Consider the following 18,507-nt stretch of genomic DNA (forward strand, 5'->3'; position numbering starts at 1 on the left):
TTTCAATGCAGAGAGACCAGCGTGCCCCCTTTCAATGCAGAATGACCAGCGTGCCTCCTTTCAATGCGGCCGGGGCCCCCTGCACCCCCCACGCTACACCACTGCCACAGAAGCATCTTTGGACAATGATGGCTCGCTCGGCTAAGAAAGGGAGATGAGCACTGGCCCCTAGAATCAGACATAACCTTTACCTTTTATAAGTATTACAGATAGTCCTTGACTTACAACCACAATTGAGCCCAAAATTTATGTTGCTAAGTGAGACATTTGTTAAGTGAGTTTTGTCCTATGTTAAGAAATTGCGGCCAGTTTCTTGCCACAATTGTTAAGTGAATCACTGTAGCAGCACGGTTGTTAAGTGAATCTGGATTCCACATTGACTTTGCTTGTCAGAAGGTCGTAAAAGGGGATCACATGATCCCACAATACTGCAAGTCATAAACACGAGTCAGTTGCCAAGCATCTGAATTTTGATCATGTGACCGTGAGGATATTGCAACAGTCATAAGTGTGAAAAATGGTCATAAGTCACTTTTTAAAGTGATGTTGTAACGTCAAACAGTCACTAAATGAACTGTTGTAAGTCAAGGACTTCAGTCTGTCTCACTAGGTATAGATATTTGTTAATATTTTCATAATGACCTTTGAGGGAGTTCTGTATACAGTCACAATTAACAGAGAGTGCTTAATTTGAATCTCTTTAGTCATTTCCTACATTCTACCTTGCACTTGGCTAGGAAGAATTTATTATTTAAGAGTATTGCATCTAATTAAGATGTCAGCCTCTGCTTTTTAGTCATCAAAGTTAGGTATTTTCTATTGCAATTATCTAGTATTTTGTATAATTACATAATTATATTCCTTGCTTGAATACTTTCTTCCTGAAAATAACGTAATGATATTTAACAGAATCAAATGCACATTTCTTCCCTTAGAAATCATAAATCAAATCTACAGGTATAGGATGGAGGACATGGTGATGTCTTGGTAATAGAACTTATGCAAGTATTTTGAAAAGATAAAATAATTGCATACAATATATGAGTGAATGTTGCAATGTGGCTGCAAAAAAGGCAAGCACAATTTGTATACTTTTCAAATCACAGGAAGGAAGTGTTCCCTTTCATTCTGTGTTGGCCAAATCGCATGCTGAATTATTGTGTACAATTTAGAGCATCAGACTAAGAAGGATTTAGACAGATTCAGAAAATAACAGCAGAAATAAATGCAAGGGAATTTAATATGCTCCAGTTATTGTGTCTGCAACTTTAGGATTATATTACTCAATGGCAGCTGTGTTTTATGTACTCCCAAACACAGAGACTTTCACAAGACCATCCTAATGTCCAAACACTTTATTTTGCTTACTATTGATTTAAATTCCCAAGAACAGAAACTGGATTGCCAAGATTGGTCAAACATGCCTGCTTGCAGAAGAATCATATTATGAGGGGTCTTTGGTGCTCTTTGAGCTTGCTTGTTTTCTTGCAGAGGTTTCATTACCCAAACTAGGTAACATCATCAGTGCTAGTAAGGAGTGTGGCGTCACTAGCACTGATGTTACCTAGCTTGGGTAATGAAACGCAAGCAACTTCAGGGAGCACCAAGGACCCCTCATATCAACCCTGAGGTACAAATATTTCTCTTTTATTAGAATCATACTGCTTTACTCCTGAATCCACAGATTGCACACGTCTTATTCTTTAATTAGGCATGAATTTGTATGAATGCAATTTAGTCAACAAACCACAGCTAAGCCAACTATGGCTTTTCATGGAAACAGATTTCAACACACCCCCCCCCCCCCCCGGTAAATCCATAGTTTGCTTACTCCTAATTATTTCGCTAAGCCCGACCTGTCTCCGCTCACACATAATGTGTGACTTAAATGCACATCTTGATTTACAAGCCACAAGTAAGCAAACCACCACCTGTTTTACACAGCTGCATAAATATGTTCGCCCGCTTTGGTTTCTTCCAGATTACTTGAGGGATGCAAGAGACTTTTGATGTCCCACACAAACATTTAGCGGAACCCAAATTATGTTAGTATCAGAGAAAAAGGTCAGCCGGGACAGACATGTTTCACCCTGGCACGACTTCTATTCTTCGAAGAGCTGCGTGAACGGGAGGGCAAAGCTCTACCGAGCGGATTTCAGCCCCCCCCCAGCAGATCTAAGTTGGCCCCAAAAGTAGCAGCTCTGCAATCGCCTTAAAGGCGCAGGAGGTCCGTTGGGGGGGGAGAGGGGGAAAGGCCAAGAGCGGCCACGAAGGACCGACAAGGGGCAAATGTCTGGCGTAGGGAGGCGCTGGCGGTGTCTTTAAGGCGCTGTCCCCGCCCCGTTTTCAGACTGCTGGACACCCCGCCTTCCTCCTGCCGAACCGGCGGCGGAGGAGCGGGCAGTACCGTGAGAGCTACGAGCCGCAGGTGTAGGCAGGCGAGTGCGAGCGCGCCCCTCTCAGATGTTGCGCCCGGTGCGGCCGGCCCCCCCTGCACCCCCCACGCTAAGCCACTGGTGTTACCTGCTCTTGGATATTCAATCTCACTGCTCTACAATTTATGCAGGATATAATAATGAAGTTGTCTAGTCAAACACACTAGAATGTTGCAATTCAATGAATACTTTTTTCGTTGTATTCAAGAGTAGGCAATAAAAAGTCATCCCTTTCCCTGGTTAACTTAGTAATCATTTTTAAAGATTAATGTATTAATTCTCAATCAAATGGGTTATTACACAGAGAAATACTGTTGTATAAATATCCCCAAGGAACAAAAAATAGTTTATGTAAGATTTTCAGTCTTTATGCTTTATATCTCTAATAGTTATACCCTACCTTTCCTCTAGGAATTCAAAGTAATATACATCACATTCCCCTTTCCAATTTTCCCCAATAATGCTGGGAAATAGATTGTGGTGAGAAATGACTCGCCCAAATGAACGAATGAAGTTTCCCTGCTGAAAATGGACTTTGAACATGAAACTTTCTGGCCCCAAAGCAAGATCTTAAATCATTATCCCATACTGATTCTCATTCTATCAGCAATATAAGAATGTTTTAAACACCAGCTCATCAACACATAGGCCACGCCCACTGCCGTTCCTTGAAGGGAAAAGTGTCACGATACATCATGTGACGGCCACATGACACCTGCTTTAAATGAAGTTATCACAGTTGAGAAAATTGTCCACAATAAACACAAAAATATCTTGAATATCTCATAGAATTAGTTGCAACCCATTGTCAGATCCCTAAAAGTGATACTGCCATTCAATTGGGATGATGGGGGCCTTGGAGTCGATTTATTAGCAGTGCCTGTGACAACTGATATTTTACAACTGGTTTCCTGGTGCTGAAGTGCCTTGAGATCCCCTCACCTTTTGGGGGAATGTTTATGATGGCCATGTGGGGCGTTTCACTTTAATATCTAACAGAAGATAGCCATGGGAATGTATGTTTATTAGGCTCTCAGGGCAGTTGATAAAGGAAACATCTTCACACTTGTGTATTGGCTAAAATTTGCATTCTAACTAATGGGAGGGGTCTCTTGCTTTAATTCTACTTGCATTGCCTAAGTGGATTCAAATGTTGCTTTGAATTTAATGGTTTCCATTCTTCTTAATAAAAGTTTCCTTTTGAAATACTCCGTTTCAAAAGTCTTTACTTTCTTAAGTTAGGAGAGGAACTCTTACATAAAGCAACATCTCTGCAAAAAGGTCAGCCTGGAGAAGCAAATTTTGTTCTACCGAGGGAACCCTACAAACCATGGCCGAGCACAACAGTGAGCAAAGGGAAGCTGAATGCTGGAGGGAGAAGTCAACCCCGGTTTGGGGAAGGCCTGCTCCATGTACCCTATCAGAGAGGATGTGGTGATCCTGGAGGACCCCAAAAAGCCCTGCTGGTCGATTGGCATTGGGACAAAAGACGGCTGGGATGGGAGGACCAGAGGAGTCACCCTTACCTGTGGTAACAGAAAACCGGGGTGGAAATTGGAGTTAGAATAGGAGGAGCTAAACGAAGCCTCGCTGAGATAGGATCGTCTGAAGAGACATGTAACCCTGTTGGTGATGGAGATTTTGGAAAATCTCAACATCTGGGGGGAGCCAGAATGGCAGCAAAGCAGCACGGGAAGGGCAGCAGCCACGGATGATGCCAGTGGTGCTACCCCCCCTCTGGCCCCTGCTGATCAAGTAGCAGCAGGGGACCCAGCAAACCCTCCCCCCAATTAGCACGTGGATTGGGGCCCACTCCCAACCAACCCCAAAATCTGAAACTAGGAAGAAAAACTCCTTCTCTTGGGTTGAAGTTTGATGGGAACCCGCAAAAATTGGGATTCTTTGTGGCACATGTGCTCACCTATATGTAAGAATATGGGCGTGATTTTCAAAGCCAAAGATTCCGAGTGTGAGTGGTTACCCTAGCCCTGGAAGGAGCCACCACCAGATGGATGGTGACCCTACATGATGCCAATGTGCCAGAACTGCTGGACTTCAACCATTCATGATGGCCCTGCGATGTTTCGAGGACCCCCTCACAGACCGCAAAGCACACGACCGCATTAAAGTTGTGAAGCAGGGACGGCGGCCAGTGGCAGAGTATACCAAAGAATTCCAAGACCTGGCGTGTCATGTGAACTGGCCAGAAGATATACTGGTAAGCTGGTTCAAGGATGGGCTGAGTGATGAACTCTACAATACCTGCGTGGTGTGAAGTTCCAAAGAGATGACCTAATTAATTTATGAACCTCGAGACAAAGTTTAAAAAAACCCCATTCATTTATTAGGATCAACATCTTGGCATGATCTTCTGTGGAGCCAAAACTGGCCTCCGCTTAATTGTGTTTGAACTTTACCCCTCTATCTCCTCCCTTCTGTCATGTGTCATAAATCATATTTACGAAGTAGGTTGTAGAAATATGAGATCCGACCCTGGCCGAAGGTATGCATGGAATCCTCCCTCGAATGCCAACCTGATAATAGTCATGGCAACGCTTTACAAGTTGACACGTGGCCTGAGGCACATCGAACCACCTACATGAGTGATATCTCACTGAGGAAGAGATCGACATGGCCAGAAACCAGGACCGAGTGGGACGAATGTGGAAGAAATCCCCAACCCAATGGAAGCAAGAACCTTTCAACCCGCAAACGGCATCTTCTCCGAAACTCTCAGCCTGTTTCAAGTGTGGAAAGGAGGGGCACTGAGCTGCAGAATGCCATTCTCAAACACTGGCTAGGAGACCAGGGCGCCCATTGGGAGAGAAACCTATGAAATTTGGCCAGCGCAGGAAGGAGACGACCCTGAGGATCAGGGAGATCATAGAATCTGCACCCCCTCCCCTCTTTGAGGAGGAAGCCCTGGCTTCTCAGCAGGAGGAACCATACTCATTCGGAAGCGACCCAGAGGATGAATCACTGGTAAGCAAACCAATTAAACCGCTTACCCTCCCCCTAAGACTATTTATCCCCAACTGGGAGAGGGGGATAAAAATCTCTGCTTTAGTGGACTCAGGCTGCACCTGCTGTTTGATCAGCCCAATCTTGGTAAGAAAGTTGAGGATAAATGTAAGAAAGCTGAAAAGCCCCATAGCGTTTTGCCAACTAGATGGGTCAATAGCAGGGGGGAACCAGCTTCCTTTGCCACTTAGCCTCTACAGATAAGCATTGGGAGCCATGAAGAAATACTTACATTTATAGTGGTGCCTGGCATGGAATGGCCGCTAGTTTTGTGCCTTACATGTCTGAAAAAATGGAACTCCAAAATTAATTGAAAGCAAGGCACCATAAAAGTTCAGATGCACATGACTTTTGTTGAGAATCTACACAAAGAAACTGAGAGGGGCAGAGAACCAAGAAACAGCAATGCCCGCTTACACTATGCCAACCCAGGGCATACCCAAAGAATACAAAGACTTGGCTGAGGTTTTTAGCGAAAAAGCTTCTGACGAGCTCCCTCACACCGCTCCACTGACTGTGCGATAGAAATCCTACCTGGTGCCAAACTCCCTAAACCCAAGATGTATGGCATGTTCCCGAGGGAGCTGAAAGAACAGAGCATTCATTGAGAAAAACCTAGTAAGGGGTTTCATCGAGTCAGCCCGCCCCAAAATCACAGCCCCAGTGTTATTTAGAGAAAAAAAAGATGGTCTAAACGTCTCTGTGTGGATTTTAGAAACTTAAATATGATCAGTGTGGAGAACATGTACTCTCTCCCCCTCATGAAAGACATGCTAGCACACCTCGCTAAAGAGAAAAAGTTTCAAAGCTGGATTTAAGGGAAGCTTACTACCATATCAGAATTAAAGCGGGAGACGAATGGAAAACAGCATTTAACACCCCTCTTGGATGCTACCAATTCAAAGTACTCCCATTTGGGCTACAAGGGGCCCCTGCAGTGTTTATGCAATTAATAAACGAAGTGCTACATGAGCATTTGTATAAGAGAGTTTTAGTCTATTTAGATGACATTTTACTATATACCGAGACCAAAGTAGAACATGTAAAACTAGTCCAGGCTTTTTTGAACAAACTCCGCTCTGCCAAACTTTATACTAAACTTTCTAAATGTGAATTACACCAAGAAAAAATTGATTATTTAGGGTACCGCATTTCACACCAGGGCATAGAAATGGATCCTTCAAAAGTGCAGGCGGTACTTGATTGGGAATCACCCAGAACAGGTAAAAAAGTTACAAAGCTTCCTGGGATTCGCCAACTTTTACTGCCGCTTTTGCCCAGATTGTTCTCCCCATCACCAAGCTTTTAAAAACAAAGGAGGAGGGTAACTCAAAACTGAAGCAGCCTTTGAACTGGACAATGGAATGCCAAGTTCATTTGAAAAACTTAAAACGACTGTTTTCAGCAGAGCCAATTCTAAAGCATCCGGACACAGAGAAACTATTCATCATACAAGTAGATGCCAGCAATGTGACAATTGGAGGGCATTTTTAACTTTACTTGGCACCGCCCAAGGGTTGAGCTCATCGCACTACACCCAAACTAACGGTCAAACTGAAAAACTTAACTCAGTCCTAGAACAATATCTAAGATGTTTTATTAATTTTCAACAGGATAACTGGACTGAACTTTTATCTTTTGTGGAAGTGGCATTCAATAACGCTGTACACTCAAGCATTGGTTTTACCCCTTTTAGAGTAGCAACAGGTCTGGATTTCAGCCCAATGCCTGAACTACCCACAGAAGAACCCACTATCCCCTCACTTAAGGAATGGATAGAAACATTACAAAACACATGGCCAGTAGTTAGATTAGCTTTAGAGGAAGCTAGAGCCACTTTTAAAATTCAAGCTGACAAGAAAAGAGTGGAACCCAAACTTTTCCACGTTTGAGATAGAGTATACTTATCTACAAAATTCCTGACGTCATTGCAGCCATCAAAGAAATTAGGGCCAAATTTCATTGGACCTTTCCCTATCACTAGAGTCATCAATCCAGTAACTGTAGAATTACTCTTTCCAAAGCCACTCAGGCAGGTCCACCCAGTATTTCACATTAGTTTACTCAAACGAGAAGTAATCTCACCAGTCAGACTACCTGCACCTACACTACCTGTTCCTATCATGATAGAAAGTGAAAAACACTTTGAAATTAAGGAAATCCTTGGCTCTAGGATCTACAGGGAAAAAAACCCAATACAATTGCTTGAAAGCATCTACCTTCATCCCAAAATGAATGGGTAGCTAAACTCCATGTTAGGGTCCCTACCTTATTGAAAAAAAATCACTCCCAATACCCTGACAAACCTTGTTAAAATACTATGATGGAATTTTTGTTTCTATCTTTTCACAGGTGGATCTCTCCTTTTTCTAAGGAAGGCAGCATGTCAGATCCCTAAAAGTGATACTGCCATTCAATTGGGAGGAGGGAGGCCTTGGAGTGGATTTATTAGCCGTGCCTGTGACAACTGATATTTTACAACTGATTTGCTAGCGCTGAAGTTCCTTGAGATCCCCTCACCTTTTGGAGGAATGTTTATGATGGCCATGTGGGACATTTCACTTTAATGTCTAATGGAAGATAGCCATGAGAATGTATATTTATTCGGCTCTCAGGGCAGTTGATAAAGAAAACATCTCCACACTGGTTCATTGGTAGAATCTGCATTCTAACTAATGGGAGGGGTCTCTACTGCTTTAATTCTACTTGCATTGCCTAAGGGGATTCAGATGTTGCTTTGAATTTAATGGTTTCCATTCTTCTTAATAAAAGTTTCCTTTTGAAATACTCCGTTTCAAGAGTCTTCACTTTCTTAAGTTAGGAGAGGAACCCTTACACCCATGATGACAATTAATGGGCCACAATATTGAAAACTACCAGTATATTATGTTTTATAAACACTTTCTTGTGCTCAGAATTCCAACAGATTAGGAATTTGTCCACCAGATGTATCTTTAATCTAAAACATGGTGAATAAGTTCAGCAATTTTATATTGAATTTAATGTAAAAGTCCAATTTCTGAATACTCTCACAAAAATCAAGAAACTGCAATATAACTGACTGATTGCAATAACTACTGTACATTATTACAGTACTCTCAGGAAATTGATGCTATAATTTATGCAAAGAAATGTGATATATGCAAAACCCCACACACATTGCTATGGCAATATTTGCTTTTTTGTAGAAAATATTTTATAGATTTTGTAGAAAATAGCAATCCAGAGTGAAATGCCATTTTCTAAAATTCAATTTCCAACAGTATTTGGAACAAATGGAAAACAAAAGTTAAAAAAAATACTGATTTTTATATTTGAAATGAAAAAGGCTGAAAAAAGCTGTATTTTTGGCCATTGAAGAAAACTCAGAAAAAAATTGTAATGCATGATCCATTTCTCTCCTTAATTAGTACTGTTGAAAAAAGTCTTATTTTTTAATCAAAACAATCCTTTGGCGATGAATAAATTAATTCATTTTTCTGGCGTCAAGTTTCCAAGCACCTGTCAGGTATCGTAGTCGTATAAACAGCAGGTCCTTTCCCATCTGCAACCAACTCCAGAAGGGAACCAACTTAGAACCTATGATTATTAAAAATAATAAAATTTATGTTAAACATATTTATAAATGGCAATTATTTCAAAATCACTAATTTTAAATTTTAATTTGCTCTGAAATATATTAAATTTATAGTTCTAACATGAAATGTATCAAAGAGTCACAAAATTATAATCTCGTGAAAATAGGCAATATTCAGCTGTATCATTTTGCTAGATTATTATTCTCTTAGTTTTCTCACTCCCTAGCACAATAGCCAGCACAAGTGTAGATGGCCTGGAGAGGGTGCATGGGTGGAGAAGACTACCCTAGGGACTTGCAATCTGCTCTGTCAGCTTTTCCACTATCTTTATGGGGAAACAGGCTGGGAAGGGTGTAAGTCATAATCATGTGATCAGGAGTGCTTGGCAACTGGTCTAAGTGTGAATGGATTGCCAAGTGCCCAGCTTGCAGTCATGTGGCATGCTTGTAACTTTAAAAGCCAGCTGTCCAGCACTGTCATAACTTTGAACAATTGCTGAATGAGTGGTCATATGTACAGTGGGCTATCTGTGCAGAACCATTCTTGTTATAGAGAATATTTATGGATTTGTATTATCTGAGCAACACAAAAATAAAGCACTTGACCCACTCAGAAGCCATTATGAAATTGATTCTGTTAGTTATGGAGAAAAATAAGAAGTGCTACAGTTAGTTGCCGAGTTGGAAAGTATGTATCTCATCCCTTCCTTACAGCAATCTCCAGATACATATTTCCAATTTAATGTAATTGAGGTTATTAATGTAATTTGTTTTTTAAGTTTGACTATGGTATTAAAAATAATTTTATCAGGTGGCTGAAAATTTGATACGCATATCTCTGTGTATCTGTCGATTCTGTTGATAAAACTCTTAATAGTGTTTACTTTTATTTTGCTGTTATAGTATCAATAAATGTTATTTATACAATAAAGTAAAAGGCTTTTGTAGCCAGTACAGCAGTACAGAAGCAAATCACCCATAGAACTAGCAGATGGTAACTAAAGAATGTAAGAACATAACTCATTGCATTAGTGTTGTTCTCTATTTCAAAAATCAGGAGTTAGGTAACACCTTTTCAGATTTACAAACTTTAACAAGAGGCTAAACTTTTGTGAAGTACAGTTTACTTTATCATTTCAAATTATTTTGGGTTTTATTTTGTTGAAATGCAGTCAAATTGGAGTACGTAGTACAATGGAGTGTTTTGAAGTCGAAACAAAATTTGGTTTATGTTGGCAAAATTACTGGAATAGTTTAGGAATTGGTTTCTCTCAGAATTATCACCCAATAGGAATAATGTTATCACCCATCACACCATAATCTTTATTAACTACTAGGGAAAATATGATAGAAATCTACTGAAAAATAAATAGTTCATAATATATTGACAGGGATAAAGCATATTGGGAGACTAAGGAGCAGCATGCAAAAGACACAGTGTGGAGGAAACAGCTTAATTTTCTTAAAAACTATACAGGTTGTCCTTGATTTACAAGTTCATTTAGTGACCGTTCAAAGTTACAACGGCACTGGAAAAAGAAACCTTACAACTGTGTTTCACACTTATCACCATTCCAACATCCCAATGGTTACGTGATCAAAATTTGGACACTTAGCAACTGACTCATATTTATGACAGTTGCAGTATCCCACAATTATGTGATCACCTTTTGCAACCTTCTGACAAGCTAAGTCAATGGGAAAGCCAATGTCAACGCCTAAGGCGTTTCCATGACTACTATCACCTTGAGAAGGGGAGGGAAATGCCATGTATACTTTTGGCCAAAGTAAAAGTCTCATATTTCTGTACTGGGATGTGAATGCGCATGTCCAGAACCCTGCCATAACATCCTGTTGGAGAATGTGATTGATGACCTCAGCCAGAGGGGAGGGGGCGCAGGGGTAAAGGTCAGATGCCATTAAGTGTGATTTAGTTTCAGCTACATAGAAGTCCGTGCCAAGATGTTAGTCCTAATAAACGAATGGTTTTACTTTGAATTTCGTCTCGGGGGTCATAAATTAATTAGGGCAACTCTTGGAACCTTCACAGATAGCTGACTGTAATAGACCTGTTCTCCAAACAGGCACACTTCATACCCTGTAGTGGACTACCTTCAGCTCACAAGCTGGCTAAACTGTTTGTGAAGCATATCTACCGACTGCATGGAGTACCTCGAAGAATTATGTCAGACAGAGGGGTCCGGTTCACGGCTAAGTTTTGGAGGGAGTTCCTGCGGTCCATTGGATCATCTCAGGGTGTTAGTGCAGCTTTTCATCCGAGCACCAATGGGGCAGCAGAGAGACTGAACGCCATGGTAGAACAGTACCTGAGGTGTTACATGAACTATCAGCAGTCCAACTGGGCAGACCTTTTATCTTTTGCTAAGGTCGCGTACAATAATGCTGTCCACAGTAGCACAGGACTCACGCTATTCAAAATAATGAGCGGTATTCACTTTGTCCCAATGCCTGAGTATCCAAGGGATCCTCCCTCCTCAGTCAGCTTGGCTGACTGGATGTCGATGCTGAAAGTGACTTGGGAAAATGTCAAAAAGGCACTGGCTAAAGCAGCACAGACCTATAAGAAACAGGCAGAGAAACACCGGGCTCCGCAATGGCCATTCCGGGTGGGAGAGAAGGTTTACCTCTCCACAAAATATTTGAGATTAAAACTGCCTAGCAAGAAACTGGGGCCAAAGTTTATGGGACCATTCCCCATAGTAAAGATCATCAACCCAGTCACAGTGCAATTGAAACTGCCTTGATTGTTGGGGAAGATACACCCAGCATTCCATAGCAGCCTCTTTAAACCCGTGATTGGATCTACTCTGAGACCACTACCCCGGGAGCCCCCGGGCCCTATGGTCATAGGGGGCCAAACCCATTATGAAGTTCAGCATATCCTTGATTCAAGGTGGCACAGGAGACAACTCCAATACTTAAATCAAATGGAAGGGCTACCCCTTATCAGAGGCATCTTGGGTGAAAAGTAGAAATATCCAGACTGATCGCCTTATAGCAAAATTCCATGAAGAAAATCCAAGCAAGCCTGGGAGAGGGACACATCCTTAAGTTATACACCTGTACTCAAATTGCTTTGTTTTATACAGGTCGCTTTCAGGAAGTGAGGGGAGCCGGATGTCAATGCCTAAGGGGTTTCCATGACTACTATCACCTTGAGAAGGGGAGGGAAATGCCATGCATACTTTTGGCCAGAGTAAAAGTCTCATATTTCTGTACTGGGATGTGAATGCGCATGTCCAGAACCCTGCCATAACGTCCTGTTGGAGAATGTGATTGATGACCTCAGCCAGAGGGGAGGGGGCACAGGGGTAAAGGTCAGACACCATTAAGTGTGATTTAGTCTCAGCTACACAGAAGTCCATGCCAAGATGTTAGTCCTAATAAACGAATGGTTTTACTTTGAATTTTGTCTCGGGGCTCATAAATTAATTAGGGCAACTCTTGGAACCTTCACAGCCAGATTCACTTGACAACCATATTACTAATTTAACAATTCCAATGATTCACTTAACAACTGTGGCAAGAAAGGTTGTAAAATGGGACAAAACTCACTTAATAAATGTCTCACTCAGGAACAGAAAGTTTGGGCTCAATTCTGGTCGTAAGTTGAGGATTACCTGTATTAGAAAGTCTAGTGGAACAATAATTTAACCTTTCTATATTATCATGGGGAATATATTAAGACCACTGAACTCGTGGAACTCACCTGATCTCTAGAACTGATCTAAAATGATACAAAATGTAAAATTTTCAACTGACCTTCAATTTCTGTCCAATTGACAGCAATCTCTGATATTGGGATTTTAAAGCTTTGAGCTATGTAAAGAAGTTCCACATCAAAAGCCCTAAAAGAAGAACAGAATAAATATTTTCAAGATTCTTCTAATGAATTTCCATCAGCATATGGCAATATTGTTGCCAATTTTAATTTTTCTATCATAAAAGAAAAATAATTGTGATATATGTTTCTCATGTTTCTCAGGACTGGGCAGTCTCTTAATCTTTTCTTTATCTAAAAACTTTAAGGTCCCCTAGTGTCCAGTTTTTGAAATCATGAAATTGCTTGTTTTGCCTTGTAAAAATAAAGATATTTTCCCCCCAAGAAAAGCTGTTTTTATATATTAAATCCAAAATTTTATTGTAAACGTTTCACTATACCAAATTTATCTGGATCCTTATTGTGTTTAAAATTTTCTAAGACCAAAATTTTATTTTTGCTGATTATTTATGACTCTTAAATACTTAAAACTTATGATTAAAATTTTCTTTCATTCAGGATTGAAGGCAGACTCACCCAGTGTTTTTAGACTTGTTGGTCCAAAGCTAATAGTTTAGAAGTAGTTAATAAACAATTTCAAAAAGTGAGTAGAAAGTCACATTTGCAAACTTAATGTCTTTTATAAATCTCCACTGCTGTTGCAAGCAAGATTGCTAATCTCATCATCTCCCAGCACTCAAACTCGCAGAAAACTGCTATTCTATGGTCTCCTCACAAAAAGCAGTTGTCTGGAGCACATGCAGATGATCTCTGGTCATTTCCTTATCCAGAGAGTTCTACTCATCGATTCCTTGTTCTTTGTTGTACTCACTGGCTCTGTTTTTGCAGAGTCATCTTTCACAGAGTTTACCACACCTTCCCAGAAGCCAGGCTTTTAAAACTACATTTGAAGGATGTTCCTGGGAAATGGCCAAATCCTGCTCATTAAAACAACTAAGTCATTCTGAAGTTTCAAGATAGAGGTGAACATGTAAACAACTACAGAGTACACTGGGTCCCCGCAAACCACTGGCAGTTTGCTGAGCAGCCCTGAGAAAAGCAGAACCAGAACTGATATATTTTTGGTCTACTACTTTTCAAAGAGATGACAAAAGAAAAGGCATTTTAATTATTGTATAATGCTGGGATATTTTAGATAAACTTCTAATTGTCCCTTCCTAGTCGGTTACCATGCTAGTTATGCTACCTTTGGTCAGTGAATACAAACAATTCGTTTTCTTGGGCCACTTGTTTGTGCCTAAAAACTCCATTATCACCACTTAGGATCAATTCAGCTTACTGTGAATATTTTATTATGAAGGCATTATAAGTAGCTCACATGCAGGAAGGGCATCTCCTTGGTAGTGAAGGAGCTTAAATATGCAATCTTCAGTAGAGCCTACACTAAACAAAAAAAGATGGAAAACATGGAGGGACTGCTTCTCCTTTGAACACAGAGGAGGCTACTACTCTGGTAAAGGCAAGTGTCCATCCTAAGCCTGTAGAAAAAGAAGACAACAGCCAGAAAAAGGGATAGTGTCCATCCTAAGCCTGTAGAGATACTCAGGTCAATATCATAACTGAAAAGCGGAGGCAACAGCAAGAAGAAAGGTTTAATAAAAAAGAGGAAGAACAACAGATCTGGAGGGAGACAGAGAAGAAGATATCAACAGCCTAAATTAACCATGGAAGAAAATATAAAAGCTTATTTTGCTACATTTGAAAGGGCATCCAGTTTAACAAGATAGATTTTAAGGGCTTATTATAGCAGATTTCCAGCTAGGGAAGTAACTGGTTACTATGTTAAAGAAAAATGTAATCATATACCAATACTATGTACCTCCCTTATACTGAGGCAGTTTAGGAGCTACATTTATGTCTACAGTGAACATATTTTGCTGAGAATAAAGAAAAAAAAGGAACACACACGAAAAAGATCCATAAGCATAAAAAATGTAATTTTTAAAAATAACTTTGCTTTACAAAAGAAAATTTAAGAGCAAAACCAAGGAAAACTTTACAAATTGCCTATTTTTATTTTTAAAAAAACCTAAACTCAAACAATGTATATAAATTTATTTTAAAAAGACAATTCAATTTTGATATGAATGTATAAGAATGTGTTAAGTGAAACCATTTGTATGATGAAAGTTAAATAACCAAAATAAAAGACAAAAGTGAATTTTTGAAAAATAAATACCGTATTTTTCAGAATATAAGACGCATGTTTCTCCCACCCCCTCAAAAGAGGATGAAAATCTGGGTGCGTCTTATACACTGAATACAACATTTCTGGGCTACCAAAACCCAGCCCCCTTCGCAAAAATGAACGTGCAGAGGATTTGGGTGGCTTGCAAAGTGATCTGGGGGACTGTGGAGCCCCCCCCCCCGCCCCCAGGAATACTCCAAAAGGTACTGCATGCTTTTTTTTTGCAAAATACGACCCGTTTTTGTGAAAAACTGCCCTTTTTTGCCCCCCAGCCCCCAGCACTCTACAAGCCTCCCAAAACTCTGAACATCCCCCTTTTTTGTGTGCAAAAAAATGAGGTGTGCAGAGGGTTTTGAAGGCCTGCAGAGTACAAAACCTTTAAAAAAAAATTTACCTCTTCAAAATGATGTCTTATACTCCAGTGCGTCTTATAGTCCAAAATATAGTAAATAGTAAAGGATGGCTTTCTGAAATAAAGGTTTGTCCTAATAAAAAAATAACAACCTGTGGCTACTAGGAATAGAAAGACTTTTGTATATCCTCGTTTAGTAAAAAAGGCAGTACATGTAGCCCTCAACTTACGACTACAATTGAGTCCAAAATTTCTGTTGCTAAGTGAAATATTTATTAAATGAGTTTTGCCTCATTTACAATTTTTCTTGCCACAGCTGTTAAGTGAATCACTGCAGTTGGTAAATTAGTGACTTGGCTGTTAAGCAAATCTGGCTTTGCTTTGTCAGAAGGTTACAAAATGTAATCGGGACACTGCAACCATCATAAATGAATCAGCAGCCAAGCATCTGAATTCTGATAATGTGACCATGGGGATACTGCAATGGTCGTGTGAAAAACAGTCATGTCACTTTTTTCAGTGATGTAACTGAACGGTCACTAAATGAATTGTTGTAAGTCGAGGACTACATGTATATATGGGGAAAAACTCACAAGTATATTTGTACAGACTTCAGTTGGTCCCATTTGTTACAGTCAAAATATAGAGAAATGAACACATAATGGTGACAGGTGCAATCCCTAAATTATTTTGTAATCTAATGATTGGAATAGATTTTCAATTGATGAAGGTTTGATTCCAACAAAGGGCTTCAGGGAGGAGGCTAAAGTAGTAGGAGTAACCATAAGAGCCCAGTCTATGGCAGAAGCAAAGAAAGAGAATAAATAGGAGGGGAAGGAACCTAGGATCCTTCCCAGCCATGCCACTTTAATAGTGGAATTGGGATGTCTTAGTCTTAGCAAAGGCTGATAAAGCGAGAGGCACAGACACTCCTAAATAAGAGTGACTTAGGGCTTATAAAAGAAGGATTCCCATCTTAACACCCTCTTGGTAGGGGGTAGCACAGCAGAAAAATAGAAAACACACCCAGATTACAAGAAAAATAAGTGTTGCTGTTTCAAATCAGGCCCCGTCAATGTACAAAGTTACAAGTAGTAGTTCTCCAAGATTATTGCAAAATTATATTACAACTAGCCCATGAAAATTTAGAGTCTGGACATACAAGTAGAGATTGTATAACATTCAGAATGCAAGTAATCCTACTTTAACAGTTGCTTAACAACCATTCAAAGTTACAATGGTCTCAGAAAGGATGCTTTATGTATTCCGAACCTGCACAAAACATTGTGTCATTATTGTCGGCGCCCCCGTCACATGACAAGCATTTCAGGTATTTGGCAACCATTGCAGCATCCTGCAGTCATGTGACCGTGATTTGCAGCATTTTTTTTGGATATGCTGGATTTGCTTAACAAGATTCATGATTCACTTATCACAGTGATTCATTTTCCAATTATCATAAAAATGATTGTAAAATTGAGCCAGGTCACATGACCTACTCAAGGATTACCCCAACCTACAATCAAAATTCCGGGCTCAATTGTGGTTATAAATTGAGGACAACCTATATTAGATATTTAACTGGCCAAATAAAGATGTGGTTCATTACTCCAGACCCTGCCCTGTTTGTCAATTAATGAAATCAAAAGGAAAACAAGATAAATTTTCCATTAGAGAGTGCGTCCTTAATTCCCATTTCTTTTTTTTTAAAATAGACACGGATATTGTGGGCCCTCTGTTCCAATCCAGTAAAGGAATACTGTATATCCTAACTGTTTGTGACTATGCAACTTATTATTTAAAAATAGTTCCATTAATAAATATAAACAACAAAGAAACAGGTCAAAATCTGCATGACAGGCATACTAAAGGAGATCCTCATGAATCAAGCATTTAATTTTCACCCAGCCCTACTTAAATATCTTTACCCTGATTTAGGGATAACAGGAGTGTGTATCAGTCCTTATTTTTCCTAGGCAGATGGCATAACTAAAACGATCCACCAGTCCCTGAATGCTATGGTTTGAAAATATGCAGGTCAACAAAACCAAAAAGTGAGGATACCTACTTGCCATTTTTAGTATAGCATTTGGCCCATAGGCAAATCCTAATCCACTGGATTTAGAAATTGGGAGGCAACTTCAAGGTGGGTTGGGCGTTAAATTAATCCTTAAGGAACGATTGTATGAACATTTAGAAAGCCCCAACAGTTTAATAGAATGCATATTAATCCGGAGAAACAAATCAAGGGCAGTAGGACACATTGCCCAAGAACATTTAGGAAGAGCCAGGGAAGAACAGAAGAGGCAAGATGATAAGGGTACAGCAGTTCAATGAAGAAGACCAAGTGTTATTATTATCACCTAGTACAGAAAGCAAACTATTGGCTAAATGGCAGGGCTCCTACATAATAATGAGAAAAACTGGACTACCTATCAATGTCATGAAGAATTCAAAAGCATCTAGCTCAATTTACTAGTCAGATATCTGGAAGTTGAAAGAACTTCATGGCACAGCAACTGAATAGTTGACAAGCTTCTTCAATGTCTTTATGTATTCTAGTCATGCACCTACTATTTGGGCCATAGGTGTTACAGTTTCTCTCTTCAAGAACAAAGGCAACCAATCAGACTTCTCCAACTACCGACCAAGCCCCTTCCTGTCACACACAATGAATTTTTTTGAATGAATCTTCAACCACCATCTCTGTGACATGGCTGAAATCAGTATCAATCTATAGAGTTTTGACAAAGGCTTGACTACCACCAGTGTCATTTTTGCAGCTTGCATGCTCATAAGAGCATAGAGAAAAAAAGTAGTATCACACATTTCCTTAACCTAGAAAAAGTATTTGTCCATTTTTTGCATCACCTAATATGGTGCATATTGTAGTATTACATGTATAAAAATGGAAAGAATTCCAAAAGATCTCAAATGAAAGTGACCATTCTCTCCCCAAAGGGCAATCAGGGTCAAAGTCAAACCATGCATCAGAGCCACAGGAATAATTCTTGGTGACCTCTGAAATCCAACTAGACCCATTAGTCTAATATATGACCATTGATAGGAGTCATGTTTTTAACAACTTGAGTCAAGTCCATGGTTGTTATGAAGTCCCAACTGTCTGTACCC

General features: G+C 39.9%; 1 protein-coding gene across 1 annotated transcript in view; it reads right to left on the reverse strand.

Annotated features, from left to right (window-relative positions):
- Nucleotides 1-8,439: 8,439 nt before the first annotated feature.
- ALG5 (ALG5 dolichyl-phosphate beta-glucosyltransferase) overlaps nucleotides 8,440-18,507 on the reverse strand; it is a 30,027-nt gene continuing 19,959 nt past the window's right edge. Inside the window, exons 9-10 of the mRNA XM_081942119.1 lie at nucleotides 12,817-12,902; nucleotides 8,440-9,035 (exon numbers count right to left, since the gene is read on the reverse strand). Of these exons, the coding sequence (XP_081798245.1) occupies nucleotides 8,923-9,035; nucleotides 12,817-12,902 (199 nt within the window). The 3' untranslated portion in view covers nucleotides 8,440-8,922. The remainder of the gene's footprint in view (nucleotides 9,036-12,816; nucleotides 12,903-18,507) is intronic.

This window comes from Natrix helvetica, assembly GCF_964273705.1.
Source record: "Natrix helvetica genome assembly, chromosome: 2".
Classification (NCBI taxonomy): domain Eukaryota; kingdom Metazoa; phylum Chordata; class Lepidosauria; order Squamata; family Natricidae; genus Natrix; species Natrix helvetica.